Consider the following 16,210-nt stretch of genomic DNA (forward strand, 5'->3'; position numbering starts at 1 on the left):
TTTAAAGGGGTAATTCAGTTAAATTGAGGCAATTATGAATGGACTGTAGTCTAATATGACTGGTGTCCTGATAAGGAGGGGAGATTGGGAGACAGCCTCACACAGAGCAAAGACCCATCTCCAAGCCCAGGAGGGAGGCCTCAGGAGAACCCAACCCTGCAGGCCCTGATCTCAGACTTCACCTGCCAGAACCGCAGAAACTAGGTTTCTGTTGTTTAAGCACCCCCAGTGTGTGGTATTTTGTTAGGACAGCTCTAGCAAACTGATAGAGGTTGCTTACTCTATTCCAACGTAGCCTGTCCCACGTTTGGGCGTTTCTAACCATCAGAAAGTCCTGTCTTATATTAAACCGAAGTTTTCCAGCCTGTAGCTGCTGTCTGTGGGTCCTAGTGGATTCCCATGGAAACGGCCCTACAAACAATGGGGTCCTTTTCCACCTGGAAGTGATCTGCCTCTCCCGAGTCATCTCTTGTCCAAGTTAAACTCCTGCCACTTGCTTGTTCTTTTTAACAGGGACTTTCTTCTGTTTTCACTGTTCAGCTTGATGGATATCTAGACTTACTGACGGTGTATCCAGAATTGAGTCTGTAGTTCCAGCCAGTGTCCTTGGCTCTGTTCTAACATTCTTACCAAGGGTTTAGATGAAGCTTATTCGTGGCTGTAGCCAAGATCCAGAAGGTTCTGAGCAGTAGGAACAGTGGTGAAAAGCTCTTAGAGCTCAACAAACCAAAGATCACTGTGAAGTTAATGCCCAAATCTAGCGGTCAATGGCCGCAGCAGAGATGGGAGGTGTGGTGGGCACCCAAGACCGGCAGGCCATGCAAGAAACTGACTGTTGGTTCCACTTTCTCTCTCAGACCCCCACCCAGCCCCTCTGTGATGCACTTGGGCGTTTTCCCTCTTCATAGTGTTAATTTCTTCCCTTTCTCTTCATCCCTACTGCACCTGGCACAGTTAAGGTCTGCATGTTCTCTCTCCTCCACCAGGCCTTCCAGTCCCCACAGAGCCAGCCTCTAAGGCCAGGTGGTATTTCAGAAAGGCAAATCTGATGTCTTCAAACCTTTCATTGGCTTCTTGTCATGGAGGGGAGAGAATCGAGTTTCTTTACCATCAGGTTAGAGACCACACAGACCCGTCAGGGCCTGCTGTTATCCTCAGCATGCTTTCTCTCTCTTCCCCTTGCTGGGGCTTTACTTTCCAGCAACACTGACCTGCTCATAGTTTTCACCCTCTCCCGGGTGTGCCCTGCCTGCTGTCGTCCCCATGCCGCTCTGTTTGTCCCTTCCTCACCTCCTCCCTCCTTTTTCCCCCTCCCAACTTTGCAAACTCCTTATCCTTCTAACAGGAGGCCCACCAGTACCGGTCATTCTGCGCTAGGGCTCTGCCTTCTCCCAGCCCACAATACCCTGTGCATCTTTTTATCACTGTACTTAGTACATTGTCTTTTATTTATTCACGTTGTGTCTTCTGTAGTAGAATATGGGACTTCTGGGGACAGAAAGCATGCCTTAGATTTCTGGATTCTCCGTATCTTAGGGAAGGACTTCCTAAGTGTTAGATGCTCAGTCAATGTTTACTTGTTTAACTAGTGCATCTGGGAAACTTCATTAATAAATAACCTGAAGATCTATTTATTCAACCAGTTAACTAATAGATCTAGCTCAGACCTGGTTTGATGACACAGTCATACCACTCTATACTGAGTGACTTTCAGCAGGTCATTTTAACCCTTTAGACTTTAGTTCTTAGGTCACTTAACTTTTGCTGTGAATCCGTGCACCCCAGAATTTATTAGGTTGAAGACAAAATTTATTCGCTCAGTTGTACTGAACCACCCGGTGGGTCTTTTCCTGGGTGCCCTGCTGTGCTTATAGTCAGCAAGCAGATTTGCTCCCCACCCAGGAGTGGGGGGATTCCCTGCCTCAACCCCCCCAACCCCAGAGTGGGGAAAGGGGAGAAATAAGTAACCACCAAGTAGAGAACACTGCCAGCTAGTGGTAGGGGCTCTCCGTTCCCTCCTCTTAGCCTGTGCAGTTGGCATTGGGATTTCAGCTGCACGTCTCAGAAGGAAATGTAATACCAAATAAATAATGACGAAGCAGGGCTCAACCTCACGTCTTTGACATAAGGTGAGAAACCCTTTGTTCACCACCATCGCCCCTGTGCCATTTTTGAGACTCCTTGTGGTTCTGCAGCCTTCATCTGCTGTTTGAAACCAGGCATTTTGTCTTCTAAGCACTGAATTAGAGGAGTGGTTCTCAACTTTTTTGTGTTTATTTCTTGTCACCACGAAAGAACTCGATCCCTCCCTGATTGGGGGGGCGCCCCCTTTTTAGAAAAGAGTATGTGCATGATTACAGATAGTCACTTGTGCTGTTTCTCAATTATGGCAAATTTTAAAGCCATAAAAATGTTCGGTGTTGTTGGGCATAAATATTATCGCTATTGCTTTAGCTACATATCAAATAATTCCAGTAGTTGCTGAAACCCTGAGGAACCCCATTGAGTGTAAACTTTTACTCCTACAGTCACTGTGTAGCACAAAGATGTTACATTTAAAAATAGCAGGTTTATAATTGGCCCCTGATGGCATGCCATGCTTTTGTGGAGGCATGGGGAGTTGAGAAGAAAGCAAATTCTTAGTATGCATTAGGAAAATTCTGCACGCCACGTCAGTGACTACTTGATCTTGGTTCAGATGACCACTTCAGTCCCTCCCATCCTTGAAATTCGACAAATGAGAATGTGAATTGATGTACTGGTGATAATGACTTGAGATATCAAGACAAAAGGACTTTTGAAAGACTTTTCGCGCAGAAAGTCTGTCTATAAATAGCTTCGTTGCTTCCGAGGCACGTTATGGGGATTAACCAATACATGATTATAAAATGCTTTGGCAAATGAAGTACCTTTCTAATGTTAATAATAATATAATAATAGTGGTAGGATGCTTCTTTTGGCTTTCACTGTTAATTACAGCAATTAGATTTATTTTCCAGACAGGATTTTCAGCAAATTTTCATTTAAGGCTTGCTTTGTTACATCCAATCCATTTTACTTCTGCAGTATGCCTGGCGACAGTGGGCACGCTCTAGTTTAAAAGATCGTAAAAGAGTGATCCCAGGCACTCTTATATACTCCTACCAGAGCTGCAAATTGCTATAATCTTTTGGGAAAGAAATTTTATGGTGTTAATGCCCAAGACCTTGACCCCATATGACTACTTCAGGGACTCTGTCTTCAAAGGATAATCCTGACTACCAAAAACGCTTTTATGACATAACTATTTATAATCCTAAAAATTTGAATAATACTTAGAAAACAATAAGACTAAATAATGGAACACCCTTTTGTAGTAAACCATGTTCTTGGTTGGTCTTGTCCTAATGTGGACAAATTATATTTTATAAGTGACAACACGGTTCAAAACATGTGCATATTATTCCACTGTGTAAGAACAAGCCATGTAAACATGGTCAAAATACCGTGGCAGAAGGACTGGCAGAGGCCATGTTTAGAAATGGAGTTCTTTGTGTTGTGTTTAGAGAAGGAGAAATAAAGGTGATCTTGCTTTTGTCTTCTCTTTACATGTATTTTTGGTCATCTCATTATGCAACCTCTGTAATAAAGAAAAAGGGTAAATGAGAAAAAGTAAATATAAAATATACGTGAAAGAGAGTTTACCTAGCAGAAAAGAGTACACTCTGTTCCTGTGTCACCTAGATGGAAGGGTGTTTAAAGAAAAATTGGGGGACAGAACTCCAACTCCATTTGCAGATAAACTGGGAAGTATAGCAGCTCTTCAAAGAAACTGAGCTTTTAGTGGGCAGAGGAAGAAAAAACATTACTTAGCAGCTAGGTGTTTACCTCCTGGACGGGAAGGTGGGCCAGCTTGTAAAAATTTAATATTTGTTTGCGAGGATGATCTACTTATTCTCACACTCTACAGCCCTGTTGCCAGGAAGAAACTGGGTGATTTCCCTTACTTTGCATATCAAGCAGCTGGGTTTTTGGTGGGTTTTTTGTTTGTTTGTTTGTTTGTTTTTTTAAACTTCACTGTGCCCCTGAAGAACATGGAGGATAAAACAGCATATTTGTGCCCAGTATCTGCCTCTAATTGTGTTATTGCTCATTCAGGCTTAAACTTATTATAGAAGCAGTTTCCAGATTGTGATGTGAAGAACCTAGGATTTGAATAAAACAAACAAACAGAAGTAGGTTCTGATTCTGGTCTTACCATCTGTGAGCTGGGCGACCCTAGTGAAGTCTCTGTACTTAGAGGTTTGGCTTGTTCTCTAACCTCTCTTAGAGCCCTGTTGGACTATTATCAGAGGTAATCTATGAGAAACATTTCTGTATTTTGTGTATTGAACAAATACAAACCTAGCTCTCTAAGTGTTTTTCAGATATTAATGCATTTCATGCTCCTGTGACTCCATGAGGTGGGTACTATAATTATCCCCATTTTACAGATGATGAAGCTGAGAATCCGTAGGTTGAGTCAGAGCTCAGGGTCAGAGAAGATGCTAGAGCTGGCTTTGTATCCAGTCAGCCTAGCTTCAGAGTCTGAGCTCGCCACTGAAAAAAAAAAGTATTTTGAGTATCATTATTTTGATTTTTAATCATCATTTTGGGTGACCATGTAGAGAATTGTTATCATTACTATGATCTCTGTAATCACCCCTTCATCCCTCCGCCAAAATATGTATTTTTGAGGTGCTGAGCATGAAGTAAATAGTGGTTTTAAAGGCTTAGTGGGTTGCACCTGGGTGGCTCAGTCAGTTAAGCGTCCGACTCTTGGTCCCAGCTCAGGGCTTGATCTCAGGGTCGTGAGTTCAAGCCCTGTATTGGACTCCACACTGCGTGTGGAACCTACGTTAAATAAAATAAAGCCTTGGAATTAATGTTCTAGTAAGACTTAGGAAAAAAGCATGGAGTAAAGGAAATGGTCACTGGGGGATGGATAAGTTAATTAGCTTGATTGCAGAGATTATTTCACAATGTATACATATACAGATACATCACCTTAATGTTTATAATATATTTAATGTAGGGGCACCTGGGTGGCTCAGTCGTTGAGGGTCTGCCTTTGGCTCAGGTCATGATCCCAGGGTCCTGGGATCGAGCCCCACATTGGGCTCCCCGCTCAGCGGGAAGCCTGCTTCCCCCTCTCCCATTCCCCCTGCTTGTGTTCCCTCTCTCACTGTAAAATAAATAAATAAAATCTTTTAAAAAATTAAATAATATATTTAATATGTACCTTAAATTTATACAATTTTTGTCAATTATACCTCGGTAAAGCTAGGGAAAAGAGAAAGTACCGTGGGCATGTGGTATCTTTGAACAGGTAAGGCATCTATGCCGTTTGGTCATGCATGTATGTAAGGTCAAAGAGAAATACTTTGTGTGGTTCAGATACTGAGCATCACATAGGCCATTGTATTTGACCTTCATCCCAACCTGGCACGGTAGATGCCGTTATCCGCACAAATGGACGAGGAAACTGAGGCTCACAGAGGTTCAGTAGCTTGTCCAAGGTCACAGTGGAGTCCTTGATGCTCCTGGGATTGTAACCTTGGCTCTGCCAAAGCCTGGAAGCCACAGGCCTTTTGATTTTTTTTGGAAAGTTGCTCTGTTCTTCTTCCCCCACAGAAAGCTTTTCTGCTGTGATACTGACTTGCCCTTGAATCTTCCCACAGTTTCAGTGCCTGCCGCTCGTCCTCCCTCAAACCAAGAGCTCACACCGAAAAACCCTCCTGGCCGCTGTGTTTTTCTGCAGTGAGTTCTATTAAATCTCTAAGTATAACAGACTCACTGAGGAACGGAGGTGCTGTCAGAGCCTCTTTCTTTTTCTAAAATTGCGATTCTATTGTAAACTTAATAATTAAGGATTATTTCCGCTCAGATATCCCTGTATATTTTAATAAAAGCAGACCCTGGATTACCCTGTAGGGGCTGTGGCACATTCCAGACAAGATAAGAAAGGAAAAGCAGGGAGAAAGCTGGAGCTTTGAATCATCTTTGCTCTTTGTGTTACCATTTTATTGCACCCCAACCCAGAACAGGGAGCAGTTAGGGAAACCAGAGACAACAGGAGCATTGCTCATTATGAGCGAAGTCTGCAGGCTCTGCTGAAGATGAAACATGCACTTGCTTCTTTCCTTGTTGTAAAAGTGTGATCTGGTCTGAATATATACCAGACTTAATGTCTGTATTGTTCAGACCCCAGCAGGCTACATGGGACCTGTTGTATATGAAGATGTGCGGGCCTATTCACGTAGTAAAAGCCTTTTCTCATGGGCTTAAAGCCTTGCTCCCAAAATGCATATTTTGGTGACTGGTATAAAAGACTATTTTAGATGTTGTACAGAGATAAAATTAAATAACATCAAATCCTATATCGAGAAAAATATCTTTTTGTGTGTGTGTGTGAATAAGAAATTCTGAAGGAGTTCTTACCCCTGCCTTGGTGCAGTTCAGTTGGTGTAAATAAGTCCGTAACATCTGTCTCACTTCTGCTAATCTCCCTGTGAACAAAAGAGACTAGGTTGGAAGCTTTTGGCCTTTGGCTGATTTTTGGAATCATTAAAAATATTTCTTGCCTTCCTGAGTGAGGAAGTGAACGTAAAAGACTCAGAAGTCACACGTGGAGAATGAAACATCCTCTTTATTGCAGTTAGTTCTGAGCTGTAGGACGTTTGTTCAAATGTGGGCACCATAGGATATCCTTTCACATGTGGACACAATCAGGCTCTTTTCTGTCCCGATTAGTTGGGTTTCCCTTCCGGTAGAGGCCAGCCCTGACGACTGCAGGCCTTCCCGACATGGCACACCATTTGCCGTACATATGGTGCAGCTCCCTGAGGAACGGAGCCCAGCGTCCGCTGAGCAGACCAGGTCTCTTCCCTACCCCAAACTCACAGGCCCCACTTCCCAGCTCAGGCAAATGAGTGAGCATTGGAATTCAATTCACATGCTGTAACATTCACACTTCCGGTGTGTATAATTTGCTGGTTTTTAGTATTCGCAAACTCGTCCAGCCATCACTGCTCCCTAATATTAGACCATTTTCATCACCTAACAAAGAACCCCTGGTATCCGTGAGGAGTCGCTCCACATTTCTCCCTTCTCCCGTTGTCTGGCAGCCCCCCTCACCTTTCTGTTCCTGTCGATTTGATTATTTGGGACATTTCATATAAATGGAGTCTTGTATGATTTGGTCTTTCGTGAGTGGCTGCTTTCGCTGAACACCATGTTTTCAAGGTTCATCTGCGTTGTAGCAGGTGATGTTTCATTTATTCGCGTTGCCAGTAATACTCCAGCACCCGACTCGACCACATTTTGTTTATCCACTCGTCACGTGGTGGTCACTGGGGTTGTTTCCATTTCTTGACAGTTATGGATAATGCTCCTGTGACGGTCTCTGAACAAGCTTTGCTGTCTAACTAGGAGTGGGACTCCTGAGGAGCTCAGCAGTGGTAACTTTTTACACTTAATTTTTGGAGACACCCGCGGGACCAGTTTCCAGCGCGGTTATGCCGTCTTTCAATTCCACAAGCAACAAGTGAGGGCTCCAGTCTCCCCACATCCTCACCAACACTTGTTATTGTCTTATTTTAGCCATTTCAGTGGCTGTGAAGTAGTACTTTGTGGTTTTGATCGACATTTCCTGGTGTCTGATGTTGCTGAGCATCTTTTCTTGTACTTATTGGCCATCTGTATATCCTCTTTGAGAAATGGCTGTTCAAATCCTTTGCTCAGTTTTTTTTTTTTAAGATTTATTTATTTTAGAGTAAGAGTGTGCAGGTGGGGAGAGGAGCAGAGGAAGAGAACCTTCAGGTAGACTCCGCACTGAGCATGAACCTGATGTGGGGTTCTATCTCACGATCTGTGAGATCATGACCTGAGCCAAAACCAACAGTCGGACGTAACTGACTGAGCCACCCAGGCGTCCCTCCTTTGCTCAGTTTTTAATCAGCTTACTTGTCTTTGTATTGTTTGAGTTGTAAAAGACCTGTATATATTATGGTTACAAGTCCCTTATCAGATAAATGCTTTGCAAATATTTTCTCCCATTCTTAGGTTATCTTTTCTACCTTCTTGATGGTATCTTTTGAAACACAAACATTTTTAATTTTGACCAAAACCAGTTTATTTTTTCTTTTGTGGTTTGTGTTTTGGATTTTGTGCCTAAGAGACCATCGTCCAACCCACTTTTTTCCTAAGTGCCTCTACTTGTAACACTCCTGTGTCAGATGGTGAGGACATTTGGATATCCTTGATAATTATTAACTTGTCTTTATTTATTCTTCCAATAAATAATTACTGGGTGGTTATATCTACAAGGGACTAATAAAAATCTGGGGATAAGACTATTCACAAAACACAGTTCCAGTGCCAAGACTCCCACCTACCAGGGAACAGAGAAGTGAATGGTCAGTAGGCGATAGCATTCACCTGGGTTTTGAGCCCTGAAATCTGCGAGAGGCACAAAGAAGGGCATGTGACCCAGTGGAATGGCTTCCTCAGTGCCGTTGAATGGGGAAGACTGGATGCAGTTAGCAAGGCAACGTGAAGGTGGTCAAGGGAGAGAGACAGCAGGCCCACAAGCCTGCAGGAAAACATGACTAATCTCTGACCTTGCACCCATGGCTAAGCACTTGCCAAGCACTGGGGTTGTAGAGAGAGAAAACAAGAGGACAGGTGCATTGTGAAAGTAGAGAACCTCCACCCTACACAGCTCACATTCTAGCAGTGGGGAGGAGATAGACCTGCAGATGAATATAGAGATTTCCAATACTAAGAAGTGCTAAGAAGACCCAAAGAGGGCAATGCAGTGTGGGAGCCGTAGGAGAGGGCATGGGCACTTTGGATGGAGCGGCCATGGAGAGGAGGTGGCAGTTTATGCCTCAAGAAGAAGAGTTGGTCACATGCAGGTTTGAGGAGGGAGGGGGAAGACATGAGCTTGGAGAAGTGGACAGGATGAGATTATCAAAGGTTCTGCTAGCTCCATGCAGGAGGCTGGACTTCATTCATCGTACAATGAGCAGGGGATTGTGTGATCATTTTGGAGGGCGTTCAGGGCTTACAGGACAGAGGATCTGTTGGAGGGAGCCAGCTCAGAGACAGGGAGAGAGGGGGTGAATATATTCATGAGACCTCACCGAAGAGCAGATACACTCCTCATGCTGACACTTATTAAGTCCATATTCCTTGTGGGTCCCCGTTCTAAGTGCTTCATACATTTTAATTAGATCTGATCATAACAGCCCCACTTTACAGTTGCAGAAGCTGAGACTCCAGGACGAACATGCTTGCCCAAGGTCATATCGTTAGTTTGTTAGTTTGTGACAAACCAAGATAAGAAGCAGCCAGGCAATTTGGCTTTAGAGACCTGGCTCCTACTCACTGGACTCAGCGGCCATGCAGTGCGTGGAATTCATTGGCTGTGTGGGAGATTGGGGGGAGGGGCGCGGGGCTGGTGAAGCTCCTGTTTCTACCTTGTGAGGCTGGATGAATGGTGTGCCCTTAGCCCCTGGCAGGGAATTCGGGAGAATGGCCATGTGTTTGGGGCCCCTATTTATTATGCCCGGGGTGGTTCTCTTCCACCCCTGTAGCTTTTGTGCTTCTCCTTGCAGAGCCATCCTATACAGTTGTGCAGGTTGCTCACCATCCAAATCTAGGGGTACCCTTCACTTACTGTCCATATCAGTCTGTTTAGATGGCTCCCCGGGAGGTGTGTCATTCCCAAACTTTGCAGTTGTGTGAGGTGGTCCAGTGTTAGGGCCCACCTGTGTTCCAGCGTTTATGTAGTTATTTGCATTCTCTCTCTGTTTCTGCCAGATTGATAGCTGCACCAAGAGAGGAGAGTCCCAGCTCCTGTGTCACCTAAACCCCTGTTATGCCTTTCGTGTACTTAATGCTTGATATCTCTTTGTTACATGTTTCTTCATTCAACTCATTTTTGGGTTTATGGATGGAGGAACTAATTGAAATTACTTCATTTGAAGAGTAATGCAAAGCAGTAGAGAAAAATCACAGTTTCCTAAGTTAGCACTGACAGTGGTTATCCTGGTCTGCTTGAGGCTGCTATAGCAAAATACCACAGACTCGGGGGCTCATAGACCACAGAAATCTATTCCTCACAGTCCCGGAGGCTGGGAAGTCCGGGATCATGGCACCAGCATAGTTTGATGGTGGAGGGGGCAGGGGGCTGTTTTCTGGTTACAGATTGCTGACGTCTCTCTGTGTCCTTCTATGATGAAAGGTGGGCAGGAGCTCTCTGGAGCCTCCTTTCTAAGGACACTGATCCCTTTCAGGAGGTTTCCACCCTCACAACCTAATCACCGCCCGAAGGCCCCACTTCCCGACACCATCAGCTTAGGGGTTAGGATTTGACCTATGGATTTGAGGGGGCAGGGCACACACATTCAGACCATACCAGTGGTTAACATACAATAAGATCTTACACACCAGGCACTTTATATCATTTAATCCTTACAATGCAATATTGTTTACTTTTAATGTTCCTGATTTGAAGATCAATAAGTTGAGGCCTTGAAAGATGAATTAACTGCTTATGGTCACTCAGTCAGTACTTGATGCAGGCAGGGCTCCAACCCAGACATTCTTGGGGGGGAGCAGAGCCCCTAGCTCTGTACCATTGGTACAGACGATGCCATTGACTGTCATTACCTTCTCACGGTAAGGTTAACAGGGACCTAGAAGGAGGGACTTTGGCTGCCTTTTCCTGTTGAACAAGTGTTTGTTGAGCACCTGTCATGTGCCAGGCTCTCCTCTGGGCACTAGGGATGGAGATGAAAACATGGTTTCTGTTCTCAGAGACCTCACAGTAGAGACAAGGAGCCACATGTTTGAAAACGTATCACAGTGTCATGCTAGAAATGGTGGGCAGGTTTGGGGGTGCCTGGGTGGCTCAGTCAGTTGAGGGTCAGACTGGGTCTCAGCTCCGGTCTTGATCTCAGGGTTGTGAGTTCAAGCCCCACATTGAGCTCCATGCTAGGTGTGGAGCCAACTTAAAAAAAAAAAAGAAAAAAAGAAATGGTAGGCATGTTTCTCTTTCTTTTTTTTTCTTTTAAGATTTTATTTGTTTGACAGAGAGAGAGCACAACAGGGGGAGAGGCAGAGGCAGAGGGAGAAGCAGGCTTCCCACTGAGCAGGGAGCCCGACATGGGGCTCGATCCCAGGGATCATGATCTGAGCCAAAGGCAGACCCATTAGGCATGTTTTTCATAGGAAATGCCGAGTTAGCAGGTTTTTAAAAACAGGCCAGGATGAGCTCAGAGAAGGTGTCTGGGAGGAGCTGACTTGCAAAGGGAAGTCTGAAGAATGAAAAGGAATTCACGGGACCTCTAAGTAGGGGGTGAGTATCCCCTGGAGAGCAAGCAGCACGTGAAGACAGAGACACGTGGGCAGCATGATTGTGTTGGAACAAATATACGTAGCTTGATCTCTTTGGTATTGTCACTCTGTGTCTACAATTATGCCATTCCTCCATTGTGGATAGAAATGCAGATTGACAGTTATATCCATTCTCGATGCCTAAGACTCCAGTGGGGCTCCTGTGGGAGAGGGGGGTGGTTGTACCAACACCAACAGACGGCCGAGTGGGCCATCTGTCTTCCCAGGGACTCTGACCAGCTGCCTCTCACTTAGCCTTCAGGTAAGTCATTGGCTGATAAATATATGACCGCCAGTCATCACTCAGGCCAACTGGTAGCTTCTTGCAGGGAAGCTTCTAATAGGGCTTCCAAGGAATGCTATAGGGCACATATGCCCCTTACCTTTGACTATAGATAGTTAATGGGAGAATTTGCAGTGTTCATTGGGTCCCATAGGGAAATTCTGCAGTCCTGATTGTGTCTTCTATTCATTTATTCTGTTTCTCACCCTGAGCATCTGTCATGTACATGGCAGATTAGCCTTGGATGCTAATTGCCTTCAGGTCTAAACTCATCCATTCAGCTCCACCAGGCTTAGCCACCCTCACCTTAAACTTGGTGCATCCAGTCCCAAACCCCTCATCTTTCTCCAGCGTGCCTTTCCTCTTGTATCCCCTGTACTGGAGACATCACCACCAACCCAGGAACCTCAGTGTCCCCTTCTGCTTCTTCCACTTCATTTCCCCCCTTATCTAAGATCTCTTTTCCTAAAATCCCTCTAGATTCAACTTCCTTGCTGCTCTTCCTCAGACATTATCTCAAATCAGATCCTCATTTCACATTCCCCTGGTCTCATCTTCTACATGACGTGTGAGCCTCCGTTCCCCTTATCTGTCCACTGTCCCATCACTCATCCATCCACTCGGTCCATTTATTGAACTCCTGCATTCTAGGCACGGAGGTGGATTATGAGGTGATACATTTGAACATGACTGGCATGATCCTTGACCTCCCCGAGCTCACAGTCATGTGGGGATCTAGACAGGTCAACAAACAAGCAAAACCTAAAGGTGGGCACATGGTACTGAGATGACTCTCTGTTAGGAAGGGCCCCTGAGCCAGGCATGGGTAGTCAGGGAAGGAGTCTAGCAGAAAACGATGGCAGATCTCAGAACTGAAGGCTTGAATAAGAGATAAATACTGGCTGCGGAGTGTGAAGGGTAGGAGAAGAGGGGCCAGATCATGAGATTTGTGAGGTCAGCAGTGGTTACCTTACTTGTCCCCAGCATCCTGCTCATCTCCCAGCAGGTAATAGGTGCTCAGTAAGTATTTATCAAATGAGCAAATGCAAGGTTTCTTACAGAGCAAAACGAAGATGCAAAGTCTCAGGTGAAGAGAGGGGATGGGAAACTGAGAGAGGGTCTGTGTATCTAGAACAGGTCTGGGGAGGGTCTCAGGAGACCAGGAGCTAAGAGATGGGTCGCATTGCTCCCCACTCCTCGCTGGTGAAGTAGGTACTGTTTACTTGGGTTTCACTGCTTCCTGCACTCTCTCCTCTCTCCTCCTCTGCTCTGACCCTCGATTCCCAGCTAACCACTTCTCCCCACACGCTCCCGGCATGCCCTGGGCTCTGGCTGTAGTCTCCTGTTTCTTTCCTTGGAGGGTGTCCCCTCTCCCTTTGCTTCCCATCAGATTCCTTTATCTTTTAGGGCACAGCTTCCCCAGCTCTTCGACGTCCTCCTGACCCAGTCAGAATTAGCCTTTTTTTTTTCTTTACTCCCAAAGAACGTTATGTTGTGTTGTGGTTGTTAGCAATGTTATGATCCACCTTGTGTTTATATTACATTGTGGATCCTCTGTCCCTCTGAGGATTGTGAGCTCCTTGAGGTCATGGGAACCAGGTCATTTTCATCTTTAGATTTCCCAAAGGTTCTCATTTGTGGTAATACAGTTGATGCTATTATTTCTGCTAGCTCTGTAGTATTTATGATAGTAGAAGGCATATCTGCTGTTTATGGTCCTGTGTTTATTTTTGATATGCATTATGTATTACACTTATCTAATTGACATAGTAGCCTGATAAGAAGATTTTTCTGAACATTTTACAGAACGAAGCGGCAGCAGTGTAGAGAGAGAAGTGACATGCCCCAAATCCCCACTAATAAATGCCACATCTGGGATTTGAATCCATTTCCATTTGACTCCAGAAGCTTTGCCCTTGTGTGATGCTGCTTTGTATTTTAGGGGCTCCCCCAGTGATGGCTGGTTGAGGGCAACAAATAAAAGCTGTAGGAATATTAAAAGTGAGGGTAAGCTGGTATTCAGTGATGGGGGCTCCCCATGATGCCATCTTGGGTGCCTGAGTTTCTTTTGGGAGAAGAACAAGCAGAAAACAGAACTCTGTACCATGCAGTGGGAGAAGTATCTTGTCTGTTGCATTCAGCTGGTCTGAAGACTTTATTCTCTGTCCATCTGCTCCTGAAGCTAATGCCCATATGTCTAGGTGGTAGAAATAAAGGTTGGCCAAATTGTTGCATAGGCTCTGCTTAAGGTTTTTAGAGACACAAAATACGCTAGCAACAGGCATGGCGGTTGGCTTGAATGGAGTGTTACCAACGGTAACAATGACCCTGTCTGAAATCCTAAGGTGGGCTGAGGTGTCTCCTCTCCTTTGCAGCTCTGGCGTCCTGGTTACCAGCAAGCATTGGGTTGGTAATGCACCTGATTTCCTTTCCTAGCTGCTGTTAGAAACTGACCACATGTTACAAATTGGTAAGAATGTAGATTTGTGGCTGGAACTCCTTTCCTTGTCCCTCCTGACTCCTCTTCCCCCCACTTCTCACAGGCGGAACCCCCTGCACTTCCACCTCGTCGCCGACTCCATCGCGGAGCAGATCCTGGCGACGCTCTTCCAGACCTGGATGGTTCCCGCCGTGCGTGTGGACTTCTACAATGCAGATGAGCTCAAGGTATGGGCAGCGGGAGAGAGAGGTGTCTCCCTGAGCTCCTCGCGCTGGCCACTTTTCTTGCCTGTGGTCTTGTAGACTGGCAGTGGCAGAAATCTCAGCTTTCAACTGGGAATGTCCAGGGTGTAACTGAGGCTGTTTGCCATCCAGATCTGATTTTACTATGGAAAGCATCAAAGGGGCCACGTCGTCCACACAGAATGCATGCTGGTCTGGGCAGTTCTGGCCACCAAGGCTTTCTTTAGAGGGGGAGGCCATTGGCCTGGTATGCATCTGACAAAGGTCTGTGATGGCTCTTCTAGAGAATTCTGCTACCCAGGGAGCTCAGTGCTGAATTCAGAGTCAGATGGGGCTGGGTCTTAATTTGTTATGTTGTCATTTACTCGTCATAAGATACAAAGTAAATAATCTGTACCTTTGCTATGTCTGTTTTCTCACCAGTAAAGAGGTGATTATCAGGTGCCTAGGTGGCTCAGTCAGTTGGGCGTCTGCCTTCGGCTCAGGTCGTGATCCCAGGGTCCTGGAATCAAGTCCCGCATCCGGCTCCCTGCTCAGCAGGGAGTCTGCTTCTCCCTCCGACCTTCCTCCTTCTCATGCTCTCTACCATTCTCTCTCTCTCTCTCTCTCAATAAATAAATAAAAATCTTTAAAAAATTTAAGAAAAATAAAAAAAATAAAGTGATTATCATACCAACCTCATTGGATAATGAACCGGCAAAAGTGAGAGAATAGATGTGAATGTGCTTTAAAAGATTATGCTGAATAAATATTAAAGGTTGTGTTGGAGCAGGTTTCACGGAACGAGACACATTTGCGTCATGTCATTTCCTAGCTTAAAATCCATCCATAGTGCCACATGGCCTGGATCAGGATTGAGATTCACGGTCTCAAGAAGTCCTGCTTCTGGTTCTTGACTCTTCTTCCCATCTCATCTGGGTCCTTCCTGGAATTTCAGCCTGTTACTCAGCCCTAGGAAACATCTCTGGTCTCTGCTTACTCTCCTCCGTTTGAGCCTTTGCTTATGCTGTTCCTTCTAGCTGACATACCCTTCCACCTACCTTGTTACAACTCCTATTCACACTGCAGGACTCTGCTTCGTCGACACTTCCTCCAAGAACCTTCCCTGACTTCTCCAGGAAAGAGGAGATCTTTGTCTGTCTACTGCTTTAGTTTAGAACCTTTTTTAATAGGGGAGGGGGCAGGGAGCACGTCTCACTCTTTCCTCATTTCTGGTGCATAGTTGGTACCCTGTAATGCTTGTGGATTTAACAAATGGCTGTTGTTAGAGGAACATGTAACTTTGCAGAAATATTTTGATGCTCTGTCTCCAATCACCTTGGGAAGGACTAAACACCTAGGCATGATTCTAGCAGATTGCTTGTTCCAAACCTCATAAAGCCATTATCTTTTCATTTCAGAGCCATAACATTGTAAGTAGATCACAGAGATGCCGGCCGGAGTTTCTGATTTTCCCGTATTTTAGACTCTGAGGTTGATCGAGATGTTCAGAATTTAGCATTTGGGGATTGTCGTGGTAATTTGTGTGCCATTCCAGTCTATTCTGAGCTAAAATTGATTAACACTCCTAAAAGGGAAAAACAAAATTTAGCAAATTGCTACGCTAATTAAGGTGAAAGCAAGCCTCTCTGTCTCCCAGGGTCTCAGCACCAACACAGTGGGGAAAAGCAACGGGAGGGGAGGCACAGCGCCCGGCATGCAGGATGCTTCTGCATCCTTCATCACTCTCCTTTTTTGGGCAATCCTGTGTCCTGCCCCTTGCACGCCTGTACCCCCTAGTTTTTTAAGAAAACACAAAAGTGGTTCAACAGAACCCCAAGTTCA

At 45.2% G+C, this 16,210-nt stretch overlaps 1 protein-coding gene across 7 annotated transcripts in view; it reads left to right on the plus strand.

The window, feature by feature from the left end:
• Positions 1 to 16,210, plus strand: part of LARGE1 (LARGE xylosyl- and glucuronyltransferase 1) — a 541,701-nt gene that overhangs the window by 257,494 nt on the left and 267,997 nt on the right. For all 7 annotated transcript variants that reach the window (XM_027592150.2, XM_027592145.2, XM_027592147.2 and 4 more), the window contains one exon: positions 14,248 to 14,371. In XM_027592150.2, the coding sequence (XP_027447951.1) occupies positions 14,248 to 14,371 (124 nt within the window). The remainder of the gene's footprint in view (positions 1 to 14,247; positions 14,372 to 16,210) is intronic.

The sequence above is a fragment of the Zalophus californianus genome, chromosome 9 (genome assembly GCF_009762305.2).
Source record: "Zalophus californianus isolate mZalCal1 chromosome 9, mZalCal1.pri.v2, whole genome shotgun sequence".
NCBI lineage: Eukaryota > Metazoa > Chordata > Mammalia > Carnivora > Otariidae > Zalophus > Zalophus californianus.